Source organism: Haliotis cracherodii, unplaced genomic scaffold (assembly GCF_022045235.1).
Source record: "Haliotis cracherodii isolate W230 unplaced genomic scaffold, xgHalCrac1.p SCAF_2, whole genome shotgun sequence".
NCBI classification, from domain to species: domain Eukaryota; kingdom Metazoa; phylum Mollusca; class Gastropoda; order Lepetellida; family Haliotidae; genus Haliotis; species Haliotis cracherodii.
The window spans coordinates 28,657,787-28,679,802 of record NW_027266275.1 but is presented as its reverse complement, the minus strand read 5'-3'; the positions used below and the strand labels follow the sequence as shown (position 1 = coordinate 28,679,802).

At 42.2% G+C, this 22,016-nt stretch overlaps 1 protein-coding gene across 1 annotated transcript; it reads left to right on the top strand.

The window, feature by feature from the left end:
* Positions 1-13,071: 13,071 nt before the first annotated feature.
* Positions 13,072-15,231, top strand: LOC139467551 (cell surface glycoprotein 1-like). Its single transcript, XM_071249085.1, has one exon. It carries the CDS (start codon positions 13,072-13,074, stop codon positions 15,229-15,231), a length of 2,160 nt encoding a protein of 719 aa, XP_071105186.1.
* The last annotated feature ends 6,785 nt before the right edge of the window (positions 15,232-22,016 follow it).

Here is a 22,016-nt window from a genome sequence, read left to right as displayed (position 1 = left end):
GTGCCTCACGATGACGTGAAGGAAAAACATGGGCGTATCGCTGGACGTCGGGCTGGATGTTGCACTACCCAAACCTAGGAATTGTCCGAGCTGTTACTGGGGCAGTTTGGTATCGATTCCGTAGATGCACCAACCGAATGTAGTAGTCGCAAGTCATCAGTATTTCCCTGGAACAGATAACGTCTCCAAAGAGATGATATTGTTTTTCTATGAGCATGAAGTCTGGCAAGTTCGTTTTGCGCCATTTCTGTTTGCAGCTTACCCACGGCGTTGATTTCAGCAAGCCGTGGCATTGCGTAAGCGTTATTTACGGTTAAACAAAAGGTTTTTTCATGGGCACCTGATAGCTTAACTATCCCTGTGTGCTGTTCACATTCATAAACCATGTGTGTGAGTATCGTTCTCTCAACAACCACGCAAACATCCAAATGGTGCGTTGTGCATGAACATGCATGTGCAAATTGAGACCCACGACCTTCAAGTAGGGGAGACGTCGTCATGCATTTGTATTAAAAGATGTATCATTCAATTTCAGAACCAATTTATATTTACTGAATTTTATATGAAGTTCTTCCGTTTGTATTACTCGATGAAGCATTTATTATGTCACATTTTACAATCGCATTTCGCAATTTAGAAAATGTGTTTTTCTTTTTGTTTATTTTCTTCTGTAAACTATATGCTTGATGTACAAGAAAGGTTAATGACTGTGTAATTGGACGAAATGTAAACTCTTTGCACTATTTGCGAATGTTGCAGGTGTACTGGCTGTCCTATAAGCCATGGATGTGCGTTTGATTAATAAAGCGTTAGCCATGGGTGTGTATGCTAAATGTCATGTTAGCCATCAGTTTCCGTATGCTTGATGTCATGTTAGCCATCAGTTTCCGTATGCTTGATGTCATGTTAGCCATCGGTTTCCGTATGCTTGATGTCATGTAATCCATCAGTTTCCGCATGCTTGATGTCATGTTAGCCATCAGTTACTCATGCTTGATGTCATGTTTGCCATCAGGTAGCCATGCTTGATGTCATGTTAGCCATCAGTTACTCATGCTTGATGTCATGTTAGCCATCAGTTACTCATGCTTGATGATATGTTAGCCATCAGTTACTCATGCTTGATGTCTTGTTAGCCATCAGTTACCCATGTTTGATGTCATATTAGCCATCAGTTACCCATGTTTGATGTCATATAAGCCATCAGTTACCCATGTTTGATGTCATGTTAGCCATCAGTTACTCATGCTTGATGTCTTGTTAGCCATCAGTTACCCATGTTTGATGTCATATTAGCCATCAGTTACCCATGTTTGATGTCATATAAGCCATCAGTTACCCATGTTTGATGTCATATTAGCCATCAGTTACTTATGCTTGATGTCTTGTTAGCCATCAGTTACCCATGCTTGATGTCATGTTAGCCATCAGTTACTCATGCTTGATGTCATGTTAGCAATCAGTTACTCATGCTTGATGTCATATTAGCCATCAGTTACCCATGTTTGATGTCATATTAGCCATCATTTACCCATGTTTGATGTCATATTAGCCATCAGTTACTCATGCTTGATGTCTTGTTAGCCATCAGTTACCCGTGTTTGATGTCATATTAGCCATCAGTTACTCATGCTTGATGTCTTGTTAGCCATCAGTTACCTATATTTGATGTCTTGTTAGCCATCAGTTACCTATATTTGATGTCATATTAGCCATCAGTTACCCATGCTTGATGTCATATTAGCCATCTGTTACCCATGCTTGATGTCATGTTAGCCATCAGTTACTCATGCTTGATGTCATGTTAGCCATCAGTTACTCATGCTTGATGTCTTGTTAGCCATCAGTTACCCATGCTTGATGTCATGTTATCCATCAGTTACTCATGCTTGATGTCTTGTTAGCCATCAGTTACCTATATTTGATGTCTTGTTAGCCATCAGTTACCTATATTTGATGTCATATTAGCCATCAGTTACCCATGCTTGATGTCATGTTAGCCATCAGTTACTCATGCTTGATGTCATGTTAGCCATCAGTTACTCATGCTTGATGTCTTGTTAGCCATCAGTTACCCATGCTTGATGTCATGTTAGCCATCAGTTACTCATGCTTGATGTCATGTTTGCCATCAGTTACTCATGCTTGATGTCATATAAGCCATCAGTTACCCATGCGTACCGTAATGTCAGCCAATTGCTGTAATGTCAGCCAATTGTTACGTATGTTTTCCTTCATGTCAACCAAATGTTACGTATGTTATGCGTCATGTTAGCCAAATTAATGTTACGTATGTTATCCGTCATGTTACGTATGTTATCCGTCATGTTAGCCAAATGTAACGTATGTTATCCGTCATGTTAGCCAAATGTTACGTATGTTATCCGTCATGTCAGCCAAATGTTACGTATGCTATCCCTCATGTTAGCCAAATGTTAGTATGTTTACCGTCATATCAGCCAAATGTTACGTACGTTATCCGTCACATCAGCCAAATGTTACGTATGTTATCCGTCACATCAGGCAAATGTTAAGCATGGTATCCGACACATCAGCCAAATGTTACGTATGTTATCCGTCATGTTAGCCAAGTGTTCACTGTGGGTGAGCTGTGGGTGTACGAATTCTTGCTATCCATGTTTATGACATTTTTATACCAACACACATATCCGCACTTGGTGACGTCATTTGAAAACGAATACTATAAATCCCCACTTGTGTTTTCTTTATGAGAAACACTTCAGCTCATGAATTTTTACAGCGATCTTTTCCTCCATGGATTCTTGTCAGAGATCAGCAGATACAAAGCGCACAAGAAGAACAGAAATCTCACAGCCACAGTACACATAGTGGTAACATCAAAGCCTGTTTCAAGCTGTAAAGTTTAAGCTTCCAGGATGAGTGAGGGAGTGAGTATTGTTTGGCACCGTTTGTAGCAATATTCCAACAATATCACGGCGGGGGACACCAGAAATGGGCTTCACGACTTCCAGGAACACTATGGCAATGCGTTGTACTTACTGTCGGCTCTATCAGTCAGTCCTCTATAGTACGCCACAGTCAGTACTATACCATCTATATCACTTCGAGCTGCACATAATCGAACTTGGTCCAGACAAACCAGTGGTTGATAGCATGAGCATCGGTCCATGTTTATCGGATACCGAATGTCTGAGGGGCCTAAGGCACCACCATTCTCTGTGTTCTGCATCCTCGGTCTGCCAGCACCCTAATGGGCTCGTAGGTTTCACCAAATCGTAAACATCAACAACCTGTGGGGTAGTCTAGGAGACAAAGCATCCGCCCCTTCACGCCGAAGACCCGGGTTCGATTCCCGACATGGCTACAATGTGTGAAGCCCATTTATGGTGTCCCATGCTGTGATATTGCTGGAATATTGCTATAAGCGGCATAAAACTAAACTCTCTCACTCCCGAGCCGTAATTCACCTGTCTTATATCTCCCACTGCGTCATTCACCAACTTCCAATTATTTATCTTATTAGAAATGTGTTTGGGTAAACTGACAAGGGAGTGTAGTACCGGTGTGGCTCCTGATCACGTCCCGCGTTGCTAGACGGAACTGTAGAGTTTTCCTGGTCGTCTTCTGCACCCAGTCACGTCGCGCCCCCTACGGTCGTCCAATGACGTCGACTGGTGCATCGTTGCAATTACGCGATGCGCCTCTCAGTTCGACTGTCAACTGATACTGGAACCATTACCGGCCGATGAAAGAATGTGAAACATTCACATTTTCCTCAATACATCTCTCTGTTCCATTTCCAGTGTCAGTATCCGGGGAATCCTCAAATGTTTATCTCTGCACAAACAAAACGGGCTAACTGATAATTTATATTTACACCTTTTAACGCATTTATGGATATTGCGCAGTTGTGAGTAACTCGCCCCCGAACTACCGACAGCCTTGCCTCCGGCCACTGAACCACAGACCATCATGTATTCCATCGATTCATTACGGTCGCTCCTATGGGTGAATGGCACCTGGTTGTGTTTTATCTGAAAAATATTTGATTCCAAATTCCAAATTCAACACTGTCATCAAGTAGGTCTATAGTCCTGTACATATTGTCATCAAGTAGGTCTATAGTCCTGTACATATTGTCATCAAGTAGGTCTATAGTCCTCTAAATATTGTCATCAAGTAGGTCTATAGTCCTGTACATGTTATCAAGTAGGTCTATAGTCCTGTACATGTTATCAAGTAGGTCTACAGTCCTGTACATATTGTCATCAAGTAGGTCTATAGTCCTGTACATATTGTCATCAAGTAGGTCTATAGTCCTGTACATATTGTCATCAAGTAGGTCTATAGTCCTGTACATGTTATCAAGTAGGTCTATAGTCCTGTACATATTGTCATCAAGTAGGTCTTAGATCCTGCACATATTGTCATCAAGTAGGTCTGTAGTCCTGTACATATTGTTATCAAGTAGGTCTATAGTCCTGTACATATTGTCATCAAATAGGTCTATAGTCCTGCACATATTGTCATCAAATAGGTCTATAGTCCTGTGCATATTGTCATCAAGTAGGTCTATAGTCTCGGTTATGTTTCTAGGTTTGTCAGCACCATGCCCATGCTCGGGCGTGTCACCAAAATGGTAAACGTCTGAGACCTTCCTCACTTCGGGCTTTCCTCTGAAATTAAGCAGACACACTGTGATATAACTGTTCTATGTTCAATCGAGGGCTACTGTTCTCAGAATTGTCAAACCCAACTCACTCACAGTAGGAATGTAGTTTCTGATATTTTGTACCACTTTTGTCTTGACTAGCAGATTTGCCTCCAAGTGCAGCTACAGAACCCCTGACGACACCAAAGACCACGGAGGCCATGACACTGCCCAGTGTAACAGCATCTCCGTCTGTGTCTTTCCCAGTCCAACTGACACGTAGTGATATAACTGGACAACTTTTCAAAACGGAGTAAACCCAACTCACTCACTCACTCACTCACTCACTCACTATAGTGATCTAAAGTGCTGTAGTCTACTTTAAGTGTCTATAGCCATGTAGTGGTATAGGATTCCGCGATGAGAAACACTATCAGTGTTAATGACACCTGATGGCAAAGAAATTTGTCTGACGCCACACGCGCACTGGTTGACATGGAGTCGAGTCGACCAAGAGGAGTGTTTATGAGAGAAACTGCTTGTTTTTCGGCAATTCTGTATCTGTCAGCAGCAGTTTCCGACATACCGTCGCTAGACCTACATGTGGTCGGGTTCTTATAGCGTCTGTGGACTCAGGAAACCTGAAACATCTCCCATAGCACACGTAGGGCAGGTTTTATACATCAAACGATATTGTGAATTTAAACATACAAGAACATATTTCGCCGCTTTTCCAAAGTGAATCACAACACAAGAGTTTCAGCGGCTATGAACAGGTGTTGAGAAACTATCCATCAATTCTCGACAATAAGTAGAATTATATTTCTTAAAACCTCAGACACAACTGTCTTGTGCCATCAGTGTCTATCTCTCCGGGTCTCTTGGGCTCCCGTTCGCCCGATACTGTTGACTTGGGTCATGTTTAATATCTCTATTACTGAAGTTATGCGCCCTACTACTGCTAGGCAGATACGTGGGTAACAGACCGTGACCCCAACAAGAACTGCGAACATGCGCAGCGTAATTGATTAGAGGCTGATCTTGGAAGAATCCGGCGTCTTCGAACGTGTTTATTTGTGAGTGAGTTTTATTTTAATTTTGTCGAGGCGTGTCGGCTGTAGGAGGAAAGTCCAAAGTGATGTAGATTAGACGTTTGCCACGCCGTAGGAGCACAGGTATGGTGTTGACAAACCTTGAAACATAATCAGGGCGATTTTGGGATTCGAAGTTTGGGGCACGCCTAAATGACAGAACTCTGACCAGCGAATTTCCGTGCCATGTGGTTGTGGTATGTTTAAGAAATAAATGACGAGTAGGAGTTGTTTATCGTACAATGAAATACGTTAGGGAGAATATAACATGAGGGGCGCAGCCTCGAGTGGTTTATTCTCTCTGCCGAGTTTTTTTTGTACGATAAAGAACCACGAGTCGTTTACTTCTTATATGAAATATCAACATTATGTACAGCCTTTTATGGATGATAATAAATTGTATTAGCTTAGATTATAAGCTTTAAAAATATTTACCCGTTTTTTTATAATGATGACTCCCTCCTCGGCAATGTCGGACAAGTCCATTTTATGAACAGGTGGGTATTTCCCACATTTTCTCATAATCCTTACGTCAATAGGGTTCGTAAGACTCTCGAAGCGCAACTTCCGGTACCAGCATTTCCGGTGACATGCCTCATCTCATGAACTAGTTCTGCTTTCGAAATGCGCGACCGCCTAAGCTAACTCTGTAGACGGGACCAAGTATACTACCGAGCCTGGTTGTCACCTCTGTTGACACTCGTAAAAGTTTATTTATTTCGGAATAATATGATCGGTTATTTGTTATTCCTGCAAGGTTTATTGGCTCCTGACTGACAACTGACAACCATAGGACCCTTCGTAATGGTATGTGTCCTTTTTTTTACCTTTACAATAATTTTAACAACCAGTGCGGTACTATCGTTCAGACGTGTATTTATAGTCTCAGTGGACAGTGTTTTAAGATTACGGAGGATGTGTTACATGTTTCTGTGATGTTAGATTATTTATGAGAATGTAACTACTAATAGGTAGGCCACTTTAGCCAACTTACCATGGTATGCTGGTATCTGACTGCATGAGCAGTGTCATGGAAGCCGTGCCTTTGACAATTTGAATAGGCATTAAATTATAAGGCAAGATTTGGAGTATGTAATTTGGAAAATCTTTGCAATGAAGATGTTTTTAAACGTGAAATTAATTTTAGTATATTCTATTTAATTATTTATTTAGTAATTTTAGTACTTAATAAACCAGTCATATGTTTAAAACTCAAGAGTAAATATGCATTACATTTAGTTATATTCACTCTGTCACACACCTTTAATAAAGTAAATGATCTTCCATGATGAAATTTGTTAATTATTAAAGAAATATTTTAAATTATGAAGGAGGTTTTTTATGCACTGAAGAAAGCATGTGCATAAATTGTTGTGTAATTATCAAATTAAGAAAGGCTTCTAGTATAAACTATACATTATGTTGATGACTATTATTTAGTATTTGAAATAGATATACCAACCGTAACCTGTAAAACACACATATCCCTTAATTTTGAATTCCATTCGAATATGCATTATCATGGTCATAATGAAAGTATGTAATTCATAAGTTTTGTATTTTATTTTACTTGCATAATTCAATTCAAGACTTTTAGTCTTTTGTGGTTTCAGGTTTGTGCAAAAAGTACCTGTTGTTAGTATTCCATATGAATATTCACAGTGATATACTTATTATCAAATTATGTAAATATTATTTGTTAAGTCCAGTGATGAATAAAACTGGTTTTGGACAATGGTAATTTTACACAGTGCATGTACAAAGATACTATTTCTTCAGCAACCCATGCTTGCCGTAAGATGCGACGAACAGGATTGGGTAGTCAGGATCAACGATTTGGTTGATGCATGACATCATATTCCAATTGCATAGTTCGATGCTCTTGATGTAAATCACCAGATCGATTATTTACAGTCCACCGTCAAGTAGCTGGAATAAGGCTGAGTGGGCGTTAAACAAGAAAACTGTTTCTAAATAGACCTACCCTATGCAAATGTTTCAACTATATTGCCAAATACTCAAAATAAATAATATGTTTTTCCATAACAGTGTTTTCTTATTTGTGGTTAATAAAATTATGTTCCTTCATGCCTTTCAGTAACATCATAATTATGCGTTTGTGAGGCATCACATATGGCGGGGAACTTTGATGCTCTGCATCAATGTTTTCTTGTTTTTGAGAGGGAAGTGTCTAGTGAGTTATTCCCCATCCTAGCTAACACTAACATGTTATGAAAACATCCCTAAAACATTTCACGAAACGTTCCGGAAAAGTTTAAAAAAATGTTTTCTTCACGTGATTTTGTATGGTTCCAGAAACGTTTTAGAAACATTTTCCGGATACATTTGGTAATAACGTTTGAAAAATATTTGTGTAAAATATTGTAGAAATTCTTATGAAAACATTTTCATCATGTGATTTTGTATGGTTAAGGAAACGTTTTAGAAACATTTCCTGTGAACATTTGATTATACCGTTTCTAACATGTTTCTGTATAATATTCCAGAAATGCTTTTGGAAACGTTTTATTCACGTGAATTTGTATGGTTCCCAAAACGTTAAGGAACGTTTTCTGTGAACATTTGGTTATAACGTTTCCAAAATGTTTTGAAATTAGGATAACGTTTTATCGGTATTCTAACAAAGATATAATTGTAGGTGTTTGGTGGAAACATATTTTAATATGCATTCAGAGACAGATAAATTTTTGTGGTAACTATAATAGTATAACAGTATCATGCATCACACTGAATACAAAAATTGGTATACCAGGAACACCCCAACCCACTTAACGGCCAGTGGCTGAGTGATACAAATCCAATCCTTAGCATTAATTTAACGCCACAAAACCATCCTGGTGTATTTGGCTATTCCTCTATACACCAAACACTTCGGTCCGTATTTCCAGGAATGCTGTTGTCTCCTCTTGGCCCTGGCTGCAGCGAAAACAACAATGTTCCACAGTATAACTTTAACTATATTCAATAAGCATAATATTGTTAATCCAAAGAGGTAATATATTATATAGGTCCATAACATTATTTTAATTATTTAAACTCATTTGTCCAGAAACGCTCCATGCTGTGTCCAATCTCGGTCGAAGGTTATTGCAAAATTCAACATTGCTGTTTCCAAGGGTACATACTAAGGTAGAAAAAATAAGGTTTCGAAAACTCAAAATTTAAACTATGTCGCCCATGGGCCTGCCCATACACATACAGGCTGACATGAGCACTTATTCACAAAGGCACTTAAGTACTCATAGCCCATGTCAGCCTGTATATGTCTGTACGCTGACGATACTGTAATATTTTCGGAAAACCCCATTGACTTACAAAGTAGTCTAAACGTCTTTGTAAAATACTGCGAAGAATGGAAACTGAAGGTGAATCTAAATAAAACAAAGATAGTAATCTTTGGTTCTGGCACCTCAAAAAAGGTAAACTTGATGTGTTATACATATTTGGGAATTGCTTTCAATAAAAACAGATCACAAGGTCAAGAGAACAATCTTTAAAAGACTTGTTTGCTTTATTATCCAAAGCCAGAAATATATATCTCCCAACAGAATGTTTACTGATTAGCTTTTGACCACATGGTAGCGCCTTTAGCAATGTATGGTTGCGAGGTGTGGGATTCAGTGATCTCACTTGGGTGGAAGGACTTCATAAAATGTTTCTAAAGTATATACTCCATTTAAGAAAACATACTTCATTATACATGTTGTATGGTGAGACTGGTAGAACCCCTTTAACAATTAGTATCAAGAAGCAAATGGTTGCATTCTGGTACAAAACTATATCCTGTACGAATAATAACGTAATTATCTATAACATACTTTACCAGATGTATATCACAAACAATTACCATTCTTAATGGATCGAGTGTATCAATGATATATATATATATATATTAGATTGTTGTGGTTTAAGCTTTGTATGGTTAAACCAAAGTGTTGACAACAGACAATGGTTACTGTCCACTGTAGAAAGTAGGCTTAAAGACCAGTTTATACAGGGATGGCACAACGATCAAACTATGTCATCAAGTTCAATATTTTACACTTGTATCAAACCAGAATTCGGCCTTGGACCCTATATTAATAAAAAATAATATAAACTTGTTACCATTGACTAAGTTTAGAGCCAGCAATCACTCTCTACCTGTTGAGAAGGGAGGATGGATAGATTTACCCTGTTGGTAGGATTTGTCCACGTTGTAATACATCTGTCGGTGACGAGTTTCACTACTTGTTTTAGAGTACACATTTAGAAACTGACCGTCAGCGCTATTTTAAAAAGTACTATTATGTCAAACCTAATTATCATAAACTTCAACAACTATTTACTACCCCTAAAGTCTCAGTGTTAAGAAACCTCAGCAGATTTGTCTCCTGTATACTTAAAACATTTATCATATATTCTCATACTTATAATCATGTGAATATCCTCTGTAAATGAAACTTTTTTCTTGCATTTATGTCCATGTACCACCTTGAGTGGTTAGTTACCGAATAAACTTAAACTATGCAGAAAACAGCTTGATTGGTCTGAAGTCAGGTAGACTAAAGTAATACAGTTATGTAGTCCACACCGGAAAGTCATTGATTGTCTTTGTTTTATTGGCTAGCGCACCATTGCAGCATTTATGAAGTGTCATTAAGCAACTGCCGTTTGTATGTTTAGTTAATTAGTATTACATTATTGGAACAGCTTGCTAGCATCACAGTGAATGTATTGTCGATATTGTTTCACTTAAGATGAGATACCTGCAATACACAGGGTTCAGCAGCGGACAACCATGTGATCATATCTCGGTATACCGGTTAGAACCGTGGCTGATTGGTGTATAAGCAACTCCGAAAATTACTGGCAAATTACTATTCTGTTATGTCTTGGAAAGTTATATTTTCTATCATTGTGGAAAGTAAAACTATTTTCTCCCGTAAGGGCTGCGCAACTTCAGATCATATTGTGGTCCTACGGGGACTGACAGTCAGAAAACAAAACAAAAATGTATTGTGTTTTTGTTGACTTCAAGAGTTCGCAAAGGTATTGTGAAACTGCCTCATGTAGATATACTACTCAACATATTCTAAGAACCAAAATAGCCACAATTAGTCAAATATGTGGCCCCTGACAAATGTTGAGTGCTACAAATAAAATTGAATTGTACCGTGAACCACTGTGAGTGGTTTTGGTGAAATACAGAACTTGAACTTAAACAAATATCAAGTGGTGTGCAAGTTCATTTTCATAGTTGTTTACATCCGGGCCTTTATGCATTGTGAACTTAATTTCAATGTCACATTTGATAATGCGACTATTACTAACAATGGATTGCAACGACAGATCCCGTTTGAAACAAACTTGGTATCAAACAAAACGTGACATTAACATTACGAGGCCTTGAGAAACACCGCCGACTTAAATACAACAGTGTCCCTCTGTATTTCTACACAATGTAATATGCCACAAGCTGACCTCTGGAATACGCTATAATTACACGTTATGCTCTGCATTCAACACGGTAAAAGTCTGAGTGCTGATATGAATTTGATGATTGTTCAAGTACATAATGGAATATATTTTACGCATATGCACATTGAATTTTTTACTTCGATCATTGCGTATTGTGCAGGTTGGTGTCTGGTTCAGTTGTAAGGCTATCAGGAATGTTATTGTCTAATCCCCTCAGCCACCGAGGCTTCCACAAAAATGAAAATCCGACAACTGGTAGACTAGGGGCGCGTTGCAAGCCACCAATCGCTTTGAGAAAGCAAATCAATCACTGCAACAGTTCGAAGCGCATGCGGACTCTTCCAAAATTGCGGCGCAACTACCGCTTGGTTGCCTTGACGTAGAAGAACGTAATAAAAGAGGCTCGATGATGACGAACTGATGAAATTTACGACTTCTTTGGAGATGTGGAGCAGACTGAGGATGGTGGGTTTTTATCTACCTTTGCACATTTCCTCGTTGATCCAGTCAGGAATTTCTTGTCCCGCTGTCAAAGTCAGCCGCCATTTTGGTTTGAGAACGAAGCGACCTCAGCCAGCGATTGTTTCGCTTGCAAGCGGCTGAAACATAGGCTAAAGGAGACGGAAAACACAACTGATGTGTTATCCTATAAATGCAATATATTAACTAATGGAATTCTAGTAGGGACATTATCACATTGTCGCGACAATGCGATAATGTCCCTACTAGGATTCTATACAACTGTGGACATTAACTAAAGGATTACAAAGTGAGGACTATATGTACTCGAGTTTCGCTGTCCAGTTGGCTTGTTGCACTGAAGCAGCCTCTTTATCATAAACAGTGAGTAAGTGAGTGTGGTTTTACACCTCTTTTTTGTAAGATTACAGCAATATGACAGCGGCGAAATGGGTTTCACACGTTGTGGGGAGGTGAAACTGGACCTTCGGCGTGGCAGAGCGAACACTTTAACCGCTAGGCTACCCCACCGCACTATAAACAATGAAGCCAGGTTAATCGTCACAACACCCTTCAAATGAACCTATCCGGATTAAGAAATATCCGGATTAAAGAATTCTTGGTAAGGAAAAATACAACTTTGTATATATGTTACAGTCAATGTGTAAAATGACTGAATTTTTCACTTAGGCGATTTACAAAACGCCAAAATATTTCAGTCATTTTACAAAAAAAAGAATTCTCGTCAGATTGACTGAAAGTTTAAAAAAGGCTTAAAAACATCACAATATACTAAATAAATGGGCGTTTTGTAAATTGCCTTTGTGAAAATTTCAGTCATTTTACACATTGACTGATTTTACACATTTATGTTAACATATACATGTGTATTACCCAACTATATCGTCCGTAAAGCGAATATTCCGGAATAAGGAGGTCCAAACTTACGGGGTTTCAAAGTATCGGTTGTATTGTAACCTACTGCCAAAACCTGTTGGTAAACATTAATCTCGTTAAATTTAAACTTCACATATGAAAAACCATTGCTCAAGATTTCATTACGTAACGGAACATACCAATTTCTATATATAAAGTTTATAGGGAACCGTGTTTTACCATGATGCATTTCGCCAATAAGACCACCCAGTACGTGCTTCTACCATTAAAGGAAACCTGTGCAGAATAAAAGGGAATATACCCCGGGAATACAAGAACACAGCATGTGTGTTTCCTTCTGCAGTTTTTGATAGACAAATTAGAACGTAAACATTCCAGATGCATGTGGAGAACACTACGTTATGTTTTGAAGGTGTTCAGGTTTGATAAAGCAAGCAGACCATTTGATTACATCGCCATGTATTTGTACAGCATAAAGTGGGAACAGGTAGGAAGTCAAGTCAGTGCAACATGGAACCTCTATATAGCATCAGCATAATCATCCAACAACACCCGACTCAACCCAAACCCATCCAACCCCTCTCGACACAACTCCTCCCCATCCAACCCCTCTCGACTCAACTCCACCCCATCCAACCCCTCTCGACTCAACCCCACCCCATCCAACCCCTCTCGACACAACCCCACCCCATCCAACCCCTCTCGACTCAACTCCACCCCATCCAACCCCTCTCGACTCAACCCCACCCCATCCAACCCCTCTCGACACAACCCCACCCCATCCAACCCCTCTCGACACAACCCCACCCCATCCAACCCCTCTCGACACAACTCCACCCCATCCAACCCCTCTCGACTCAACCACACACATCCAAACCCTCTCGACACAACACAACCCCATCCAACCCCTCTCGACTCAACCACACCCCATCCAACCCCTCTCGACACAACTCCACCCCATCCAACCCCTCTCGACACAACTCCACCCCATCCAACCCCTCTCGACTCAACCACACACATCCAAACCCTCTCGACTCAACCCCACCCCATCCAACCCCTCTCGACACAACTCCATCCCATCCAACCCCTCTCGACTCAACCACACCACATCCAACCCCTCTCGACACAACTCCACCCCATCCAACCCCTCTCGACTCAACCACACCACATCCAAACCCCTCTCGACTCAACCCCACCCCATCCAACCCCTCTCGACACAACTGCACCCCATCCAACCCCTCTCGACACAACTCCACCCCATCCAACCCCTCTCGACTCAACCACACACATCCAAACCCTCTCGACTCAACCCCACCCCATCCAACCCCTCTCCACACAACTCCACCCCATCCAACCCTTCTCGACTCAACCACACCACATCCAACCCCTCTCGACTCAACCACACCACATCCAACCCCTCTCGACACAACACAACCCCATCCAACCCCTCTCGACTCAACCACACCCCATCCAACCCCTCTCGACACAACTCCACCCCATCCAACCCCTCTCGACACAACTCCACCCCATCCAACCCCTCTCGACTCAACCACACACATCCAAACCCTCTCGACTCAACCCCACCCCATCCAACCCCTCTCGACACAACTCCACCCCATCCAACCCCTCTCGACTCAACCACACCACATCCAACCCCTCTCGACTCAACCACACCACATCCAACCCCTCTCGACACAACACAACCCCATCCAACCCCTCTCGACTCAACCACACCCCATCCAACCCCTCTCGACACAACTCCACCCCATCCAACCCCTCTCGACACAACTCCACCCCATCCAACCCCTCTCGACTCAACCACACACATCCAAACCCTCTCGACTCAACCCCACCCCATCCAACCCCTCTCCACTCAACTCCATCCCACCCAACCCCTCTCGACACAACTCCACCCCATCCAACCCCTCTCGACTCAACCCCACCCCATCCAACCCCTCTCGACACAACTCCACCCCATCCAACCCCTCTCGACTCAACCACACCACATCCAAACCCTCTCGACTCAACCCCACCCCATCCAACCCCTCTCGACACAACTCCACCCCATCCAACCCTTCTCGACTCAACCACACCCCATCCAACCCCTCTCGACACAACACAACCCCATCCAACCCCTCTCGACTCAACCACACCCCATCCAACCCCTCTCGACTCAACCACACCCCATCCAACCCCTCTCCACACAACTCCACCCCATCCAACCCCTCTCGACACAACACAACCCCATCCAACCCCTCTCGACTCAACCACACCCCGTCCAACCCCTCTCGACTCAACCCCACCCCATCCAACCCCTCTCGACTCAACCCCACCCCATCCAACCCCTCTCGACACAACTCCACCCCATCCATCCCCTCTCGACTCAACCCCACCCCATCCAACCCCTCTCGACTCAACCCCACCCCATCCAACCCCTCTCGACACAACCCCACCCCATCCAACCCCTCTCGACACAACCCCACCCCATCCAACACAACCCGACTCAGCCCCACCCAATACAACACAACCCGACTCAACCACAGCCAACACCAGCCGGCTCAAGCCCACCCAACACCAGCCAACACCAGCCGGCACAAGCCAACCCAACACCCCTCCACCTCACCCACCACCAGTCCATCCGACACAGCCACCCGGCACCACCTTATCTAAGACCACCGCCACACAGCACACCACTCTACCTCGATACTATTTCACCCTAGCCCAACAAATCCCACTCGACCCCACCCAGCCTTTCAGAGACATGACCGACACACATCCCAACGTCAGAGCGCAGTCTACCATACAACAGCAGCCACGCGAACTCTAGAAACCTCTCAGCTCTAAAAAAAAACAGGTGTATGACATCTGAGGGTAAAGAGCAATGAAATGTTTCTCTGGTTCGAGAGGCACGGCTGGCACAGTCGTCTTAGGTGCAATTCGTTGTGCAGAGTTACGTCCCTTAGGTGGGCAAGATATCTATGATCGTAGGTTTGAATCCCAGATTCCCCCTGTATATTCATCTGGGCTTGTCTGAACCATACTCGTGAAGAACATAGTGATAAGGCTTGGTGCGAGTGCCACGTATTCCCCTTGTAGAACATAGTGATAAGGCTTGGTGCGAGTGCCACGTATTCCCCTTGTAGAACACAAGGGTTAAGGCTTGGTGCGAGTGCCGTGTATTCGCCTTGTAGAACACAGGGATAAGGCTTGGTGCGAGTGCCGTGTATTCCCCTTGTAGAACATAGTGATAAGGCTTGGTGCGAGTGCCGTGTATTCCCCTTGTAGAACATAGTGATAAGGCTTGGTGCGAGTGCCGTGTATTCCCCTTGTAGAACACAAGGATAAGGCTTGGTGCGAGTGCCGTGTATTCCCCTTGTAGAACACAAGGGTTAAGGCTTGGTGCGAGTGCCGTGTATTCCCCTTGTAGAACATAGTGATAAGGCTTGGTGCGAGTGCCGTGTATTCGCCTTGTAGAACATAGTGATAAGGCTTGGTGCGAGTGCCACGTATTCCCCTTGTAGAACACAAGGGTTAAGGCTTGGTGCGAGTGCCGTGTATTCGCCTTGTAGAACACAGGGATAAGGCTTGGTGCGAGTGCCACGTATTCCCCTTGTAGAACACAAGGGTTAAGGCTTGGTGCGAGTGCCGTGTATTCCCCTTGTAGAACACAGGGATAAGGCTTGGTGCGAGTGCCATGTATTCCCCTTGTAGAACACAAGGGTTAAGGCTTGGTGCGAGTGCCGTGTATTCCCCTTGTAGAACACAGGGATAAGGCTTGGTGCGAGTGCCGTGTATTCCCCTTGTAGAACATAGTGATAAGGCTTGGTGCGAGTGCCATGTATTCCCCTTGTAGAACACAAGGGTTAAGGCTTGGTGCGAGTGCCGTGTATTCCCCTTGTAGAACACAGGGATAAGGCTTGGGGCCAGTGCCACGTATTCCTCTTGTAGAACACAGGGATAAGGCTCCGTGCCTTCCGTGTTTGTTATTGCAGTGAGTGTCGTTTAACTGTGAAATTCCCTGGCATATTAAATGTTGAGTCTATCATGCCACGTGTTGCACATGCCTAGATGTGTATCAGGACAATTACAAATGAATGTTAATGTCGAGTGACCTTGGCTCCCAGCCAGTAACGCAGACAGACATGAAGGTGTCTGGTGTATATCTGCTACTGTACAGACTCCTTTTCACTTATATATGAACGAGTTGAAACATTATATGTGCTTGCAATGTTTTATCAGTTGTGATTGTTTCACACGGAGGCTCGTCTGCACAAAGCAATCTAAGTGTTTGTACTTTTGCAATTCCAACAATATTGATTGAGTATTGTTTGACGCCGCTTTAGCACACAATTCCAACGATATTTACACCAGAAACACCAAGAAAGAGTTTCAGGAATCGAACCCGAATCTTCAGCGAGACGAGCGAGAGCCTTAACCAATGGTATTTCCTACCTCCCCTCCCTTATGCTTTAACTCAGGTTTACAGTAATCGCTAAAACAGGACATATTTGTGAAAACTAATTGTTACCGGTGTGTTGCGTAAGTAGTTTAGTGTGAATATTTCTATTAATTGTCAGTGGCAATATCAAGTGCTGTCGCAGATTTGAATTAGACTTAGCTGTTCTTGTTGTATACACAATCTCATTAAAATCAGATCTTAGTTCTCGTTGCCGCTAAACAAAGATCTGAGGACATCCCATTACGGGTAACGTCAGACCGACCTTGCGCGAACTTTGACCGACCAGTGGAATGACCAGTCAGAAGGCAGTTTTCTCGTGCTTTCCGGCACTAATTTCAAATTGGCGACTACGCTTCGAAACATATTTTGACAAATTCTCGATTACAAATTTGAAACCTGAACAAAAGAACATTCTGGAATGGCTAATAGATGGTCTAGATTGTAAGGATTCAGTCGTTAAACCCGTAACTATTGTTCGGAATATCCCGTGTTAATGTTTTCGAGGTTGTATGATTAGAAATCACATTCCGACTGTCACTTTCATGATCTGGTAAGTGACGCTCTGATTGGTCGGATGAAAGGTCGTTTTGACATGACCCCTAATGGGATGTCTGCAGATCTTTGTTTAGCGGTAGCGGTAGCGAGATTGGTTGTAAACATGAGCATGGAAGACTTGATTGTTCGAGAGGTTTCTAGATGGGGCAGTTTCTAGAAGGCTGGCTGTATCTACATAAGGGCGACGTGAGTGCGATTTGGGGCCTTTTTTGACTGACTCGTTCCTACCCTACTTGCCAAAGGGATAACGAATTCCTGCCCGGTTCCAATACTATTCTGGATTCAAGAACGGAAACAGTCTCTCTCCGGACATTCAACGGTGACAATATTATGATAACATTATAGCATACGTGCGTGCATTTACATTAATTAAGCCTGTTAGTTATTTGGCACATTGTATTGCCATTCGATTGTTTATCTAAAACTGTGTTTAAATATTGAACTTGTCATTTTCCGATTACTAGATTAGAATCTTCGTTTCAATTTGGAAATCACCTCGTAGACTTTAGCGCTAGGACTGCCGTACAAAGACTTAGGACAGTCGTAACACATAGACGGCTTTGTGAAAGTGGCCCCTGATAGTTATCGAGATGGCATGTAATCAGCGTGTAGGCAGCAACTTGTCTGTGGTGAGAGGAAAGTTCCTGTGTGTAATTAGCAACGCTCATGTCGTCGTCTATGATGATAGTACCAAATATGTGACATAGCTGTATATTGACTATGTATTGCGATTAACAACAATCTCATACAAGGCTGACGTCATTACGGGAGACTAGGCCCTCTTGTAAGCATGAAAGCAACTGACTGGCGAACATTAGGCCCAACATATGGATAACCCATTTTGTCAGCCGAACATGCAATGTGCTCTAATTTCAATGAAGGATTTCAAAGATCAAGTGTAATAACATTCCAATATTTGCGCATGTTAGGGTAAAAAGATCAATTGATGTAACATAATTAAGTTGCAATATTTGTACACATGCATTTTTTAATGTTGATTAGCGATATGGCGACAGATTCCACCATTGTTGAGAATAATCCGTTTTCATGACGGTACGAATTGATAGCATTACGTCATCTAAACAATAGGTTGACGTCATCAGTGACGTTTCTCTGTAAGGTTGACATTTCATACGATTTTCTTTGTTTTCTTTCGTAAATATTATAACTTATTTCTTAATATATAAAATAACCTCGAAGTTCGAGATCACGGATTATCTGTCCCCCGGGAATGAGCAGTGAAACTCTTACACGACCCGTGAAGATTCCAGACTTCAGCAACCAATGCTTGTCGTAAAAGGCAACTATGCTTGTCGTAAGAGGCGACTAACGGGATCGTGTGGTCAGGCTTGCTGACTTGGTTGATGCATGTCATTGATCCCAACTGCGTGGATCGATGCAAATGATATCAATCACTGGATTGTCTGGTCCAGACTCGATTATTTACAGACCGCCGTCATTTTGCTGGAATATTGCTGAGAGCGGCGTTAAACAATAAACAAACAAACACGAGGGACATATAATCCATAATTTCTGTTATCCAGTTAGCTATGCTCTAATTATTTCAGCCCGGTATCCCAGGAAAGGTGGAGGAACCCATGGTAGTTTGTTGCAGCCTACCGACGGCTTTCTACTGACATGGAAGGCGTGAGAGTAAGAACTATATATTATACCACCTTTTTCTTGATGGGGCGGTGGGGTAATCTAGTGGTTAAAGCTTTCACTCGTCACGCCAAAGACCCGGGTTCGATTAACCACATGGGTACAATGTATGAAGCTCATTTCTGGTGTCCCCCGCCGTGATAATGCTGAGATATTGCTGTGAGCGGCGTAAATCCACACTCACTCACTCTTGATTTGGACATAGGACACTGGCAACGTTGATTATCCTCTATATTGGAACTGCATCTTTAAGCGACTGAAAAGATCCGGTAACACTGTCATGAAGCATTATCCATGGTGTGACGGATGTGAAACAAAGATTCACTGATAAACTTGAAGAAATGAAATATGTTCGGTGAAATATTATTCATAGAAGACTTAAATTAAAGACATTCCAGAAAATATATTAACCATAAGCCAGCATTAAAAGTATACGTCATGTATAATATCTGATAACAGCTTCTTTCCTGAAGGTTTGACTTACCAGTGAGAACCATGAGGCGCTGAACACTGAGATCAAGTGTAGAAATAACAAGAAACCAGAGTATTCTGAGTATGACGCTGATCAGTTTTGTTTTCATTGTATTTTTATCTGCAACAACAACATCATTTACGATGCTGCGTGGTGGGCATCAACTCACGACGTCGGCATGCAGTCTGGATAGCCTTCTCTCGTACACGCTGCATTTCCCCTCTCCTCTCCCCCGGAATACCTGACAGCCGGCAGCGCGGGGGTGGGGCTGTCAAACACGTTACATCACGGTACCCACAAGGACGGGGAATATTTCATTATCGTAACCACTCTGGCTCTTCAGAAGTTCTCGTATGAATGAGTCAGTACATCGGAACTAACGGGTGGAGACGAACAATGGTAAAAAGACCTCGTCGTGAAACAACGACGACAACATTCCGATCGTATACCGGTGTTGCAGGTTCATCGAAACTTTGAGGAAACCACTTTGAGTACAGTACTTTAAGGAACTGATTCATTACAATGTGTCGTGAGAGCGAACACATAGCACAGAGTAAAGCATGCATCGGCGTCGTCATCGGCGTCGGCGTCGTCATCGGCGTCGGCATGGACATGCAGTCTGGATAGCCTTCTCCCGTACACGTTCGTTGTATCACCCTCCCCTCCTCTCACTCACTTACACACACAGGCACAGATACTCTCTCTCTCTCTCTCTCTCTCTCTCTCTCTCTCTCTCTCTCTCTCTCTCTCTCTCTCTCTCTCTCTCAGTAGTCTAGTGAATAGAGAGTGTGAAGAGAATAGTACGGGAGTTCGATTCCCGGCCGATCATACAAAAAAACGCCGTTTAAAAATTGTACTTGTTACTGTCTGGCGTGCGACATTTATTGAAAACTGTGGTACATCATTCACGTTATGCCACATGTTTACAGCATTGTGTTGTATTGGTTTGGTAATACTGGTTAGATAACGGGCAAGTATCTAGGTCTAGGTCTGGTCTGAATATTCCGGGAAAGCCGCTACCCCCAGTAAAGAACGATTACGTGATGAGTCAATCCCCAAACATGCTAATCAGGACGATTTAACAGGAAATTACATTGTGCTGATTAACAGAACATTCCATTTCCCTTAACACAGGTATTTTTCAAACAGCAAGAATTTGTTTTGGACACAAAAGGGAATAAACGCTAATATACATCAAGGCTGAACAGTTCCAAAACCTGTTTATGGTACTTGTTTACTTGCGGATCTGAGATGTACGTCACAGGTTGCGTGAGACATCACATGCACACAATGACTAACTGATATGAAATACTGTTTCTTTTTCTGATACTGTCGAAGCACTGTTATTCCAGAGGTGTACTGTGTTTGCGGAACACTCATTGGAAGTTCAACAGATTGCTTTTTATTTAATCGCGTTCCAGGACCATTTGCTGAATAAATATAGTGCAAGCGCCTCTGTAGCATTTGATTGGCTAACCAAGAAATGTTGTTTGCGTTTTTGTTTCCTTAACCCGAACAAAAATATAGGCCACGCCTACTTCGAAACTACTGTTAACCGATTGGCTGATTACAGAATGGGCGGGGCTTGTGTTGCATTATTGCGCTGGACGATGTCACTAATGTCGTACTGTTCTACAGTTTTGTGTGTGTTAATCATTGAATAAGTTATATTTATTTCATATGAATTGACTGTGACGTTTTTGCGTTTATGGAGATATAAACGTAAAAACAGCGCGCACACTTTGCGTAAATACGCTACGCGGACTTACAGTTCGTAAACCGGTTCGCGTGTGTATATCTCCATAAACGCCAAAAGATTGAAGTCAATTCCTATAAATAAATAAATATTAACTTATTCAATGATTAAACAATAATGAAGTAAGTTCTTAAAGAACAGGACATTCATCCTTGTTGCATACATATTCGCTCATACACAATGAGATTAGTGATAACCTACTAGTGTCTGTATGTTCGGGTGCTACTAGGGTATCTTACTCTATCCTACTCATAACAATGGGCGGAAGCGGCCTTGGAAGAACATTTGCAAACCTATTTTTAGGGTATTAGTACTTGTGCACTGTAGACACAGACGTGCGGCACAGGTGATACTGACATTTCAACACATGCCGACAATAACTAAATGATACAAAATAACTGCTCTTTTTAACATTGTGGAAGCACCGTTATACTCATGTTCACGAGGCAAGGTAGTGAACTGACTGTAAAAGCTCAGTTTCTACCCTTCTCGACCTAGGCTGGAATTTCTAGGCTCGGTCGTAGCGCCACCAGTGGTTATTACGAGTTATG

Coding starts and splice junctions, on each gene's coding strand:
- LOC139467551 (XM_071249085.1), top strand. CDS start 13,072: ATGGAACCTCTATATAGCATCAGCATAATCATCCAACAACACCCGACT.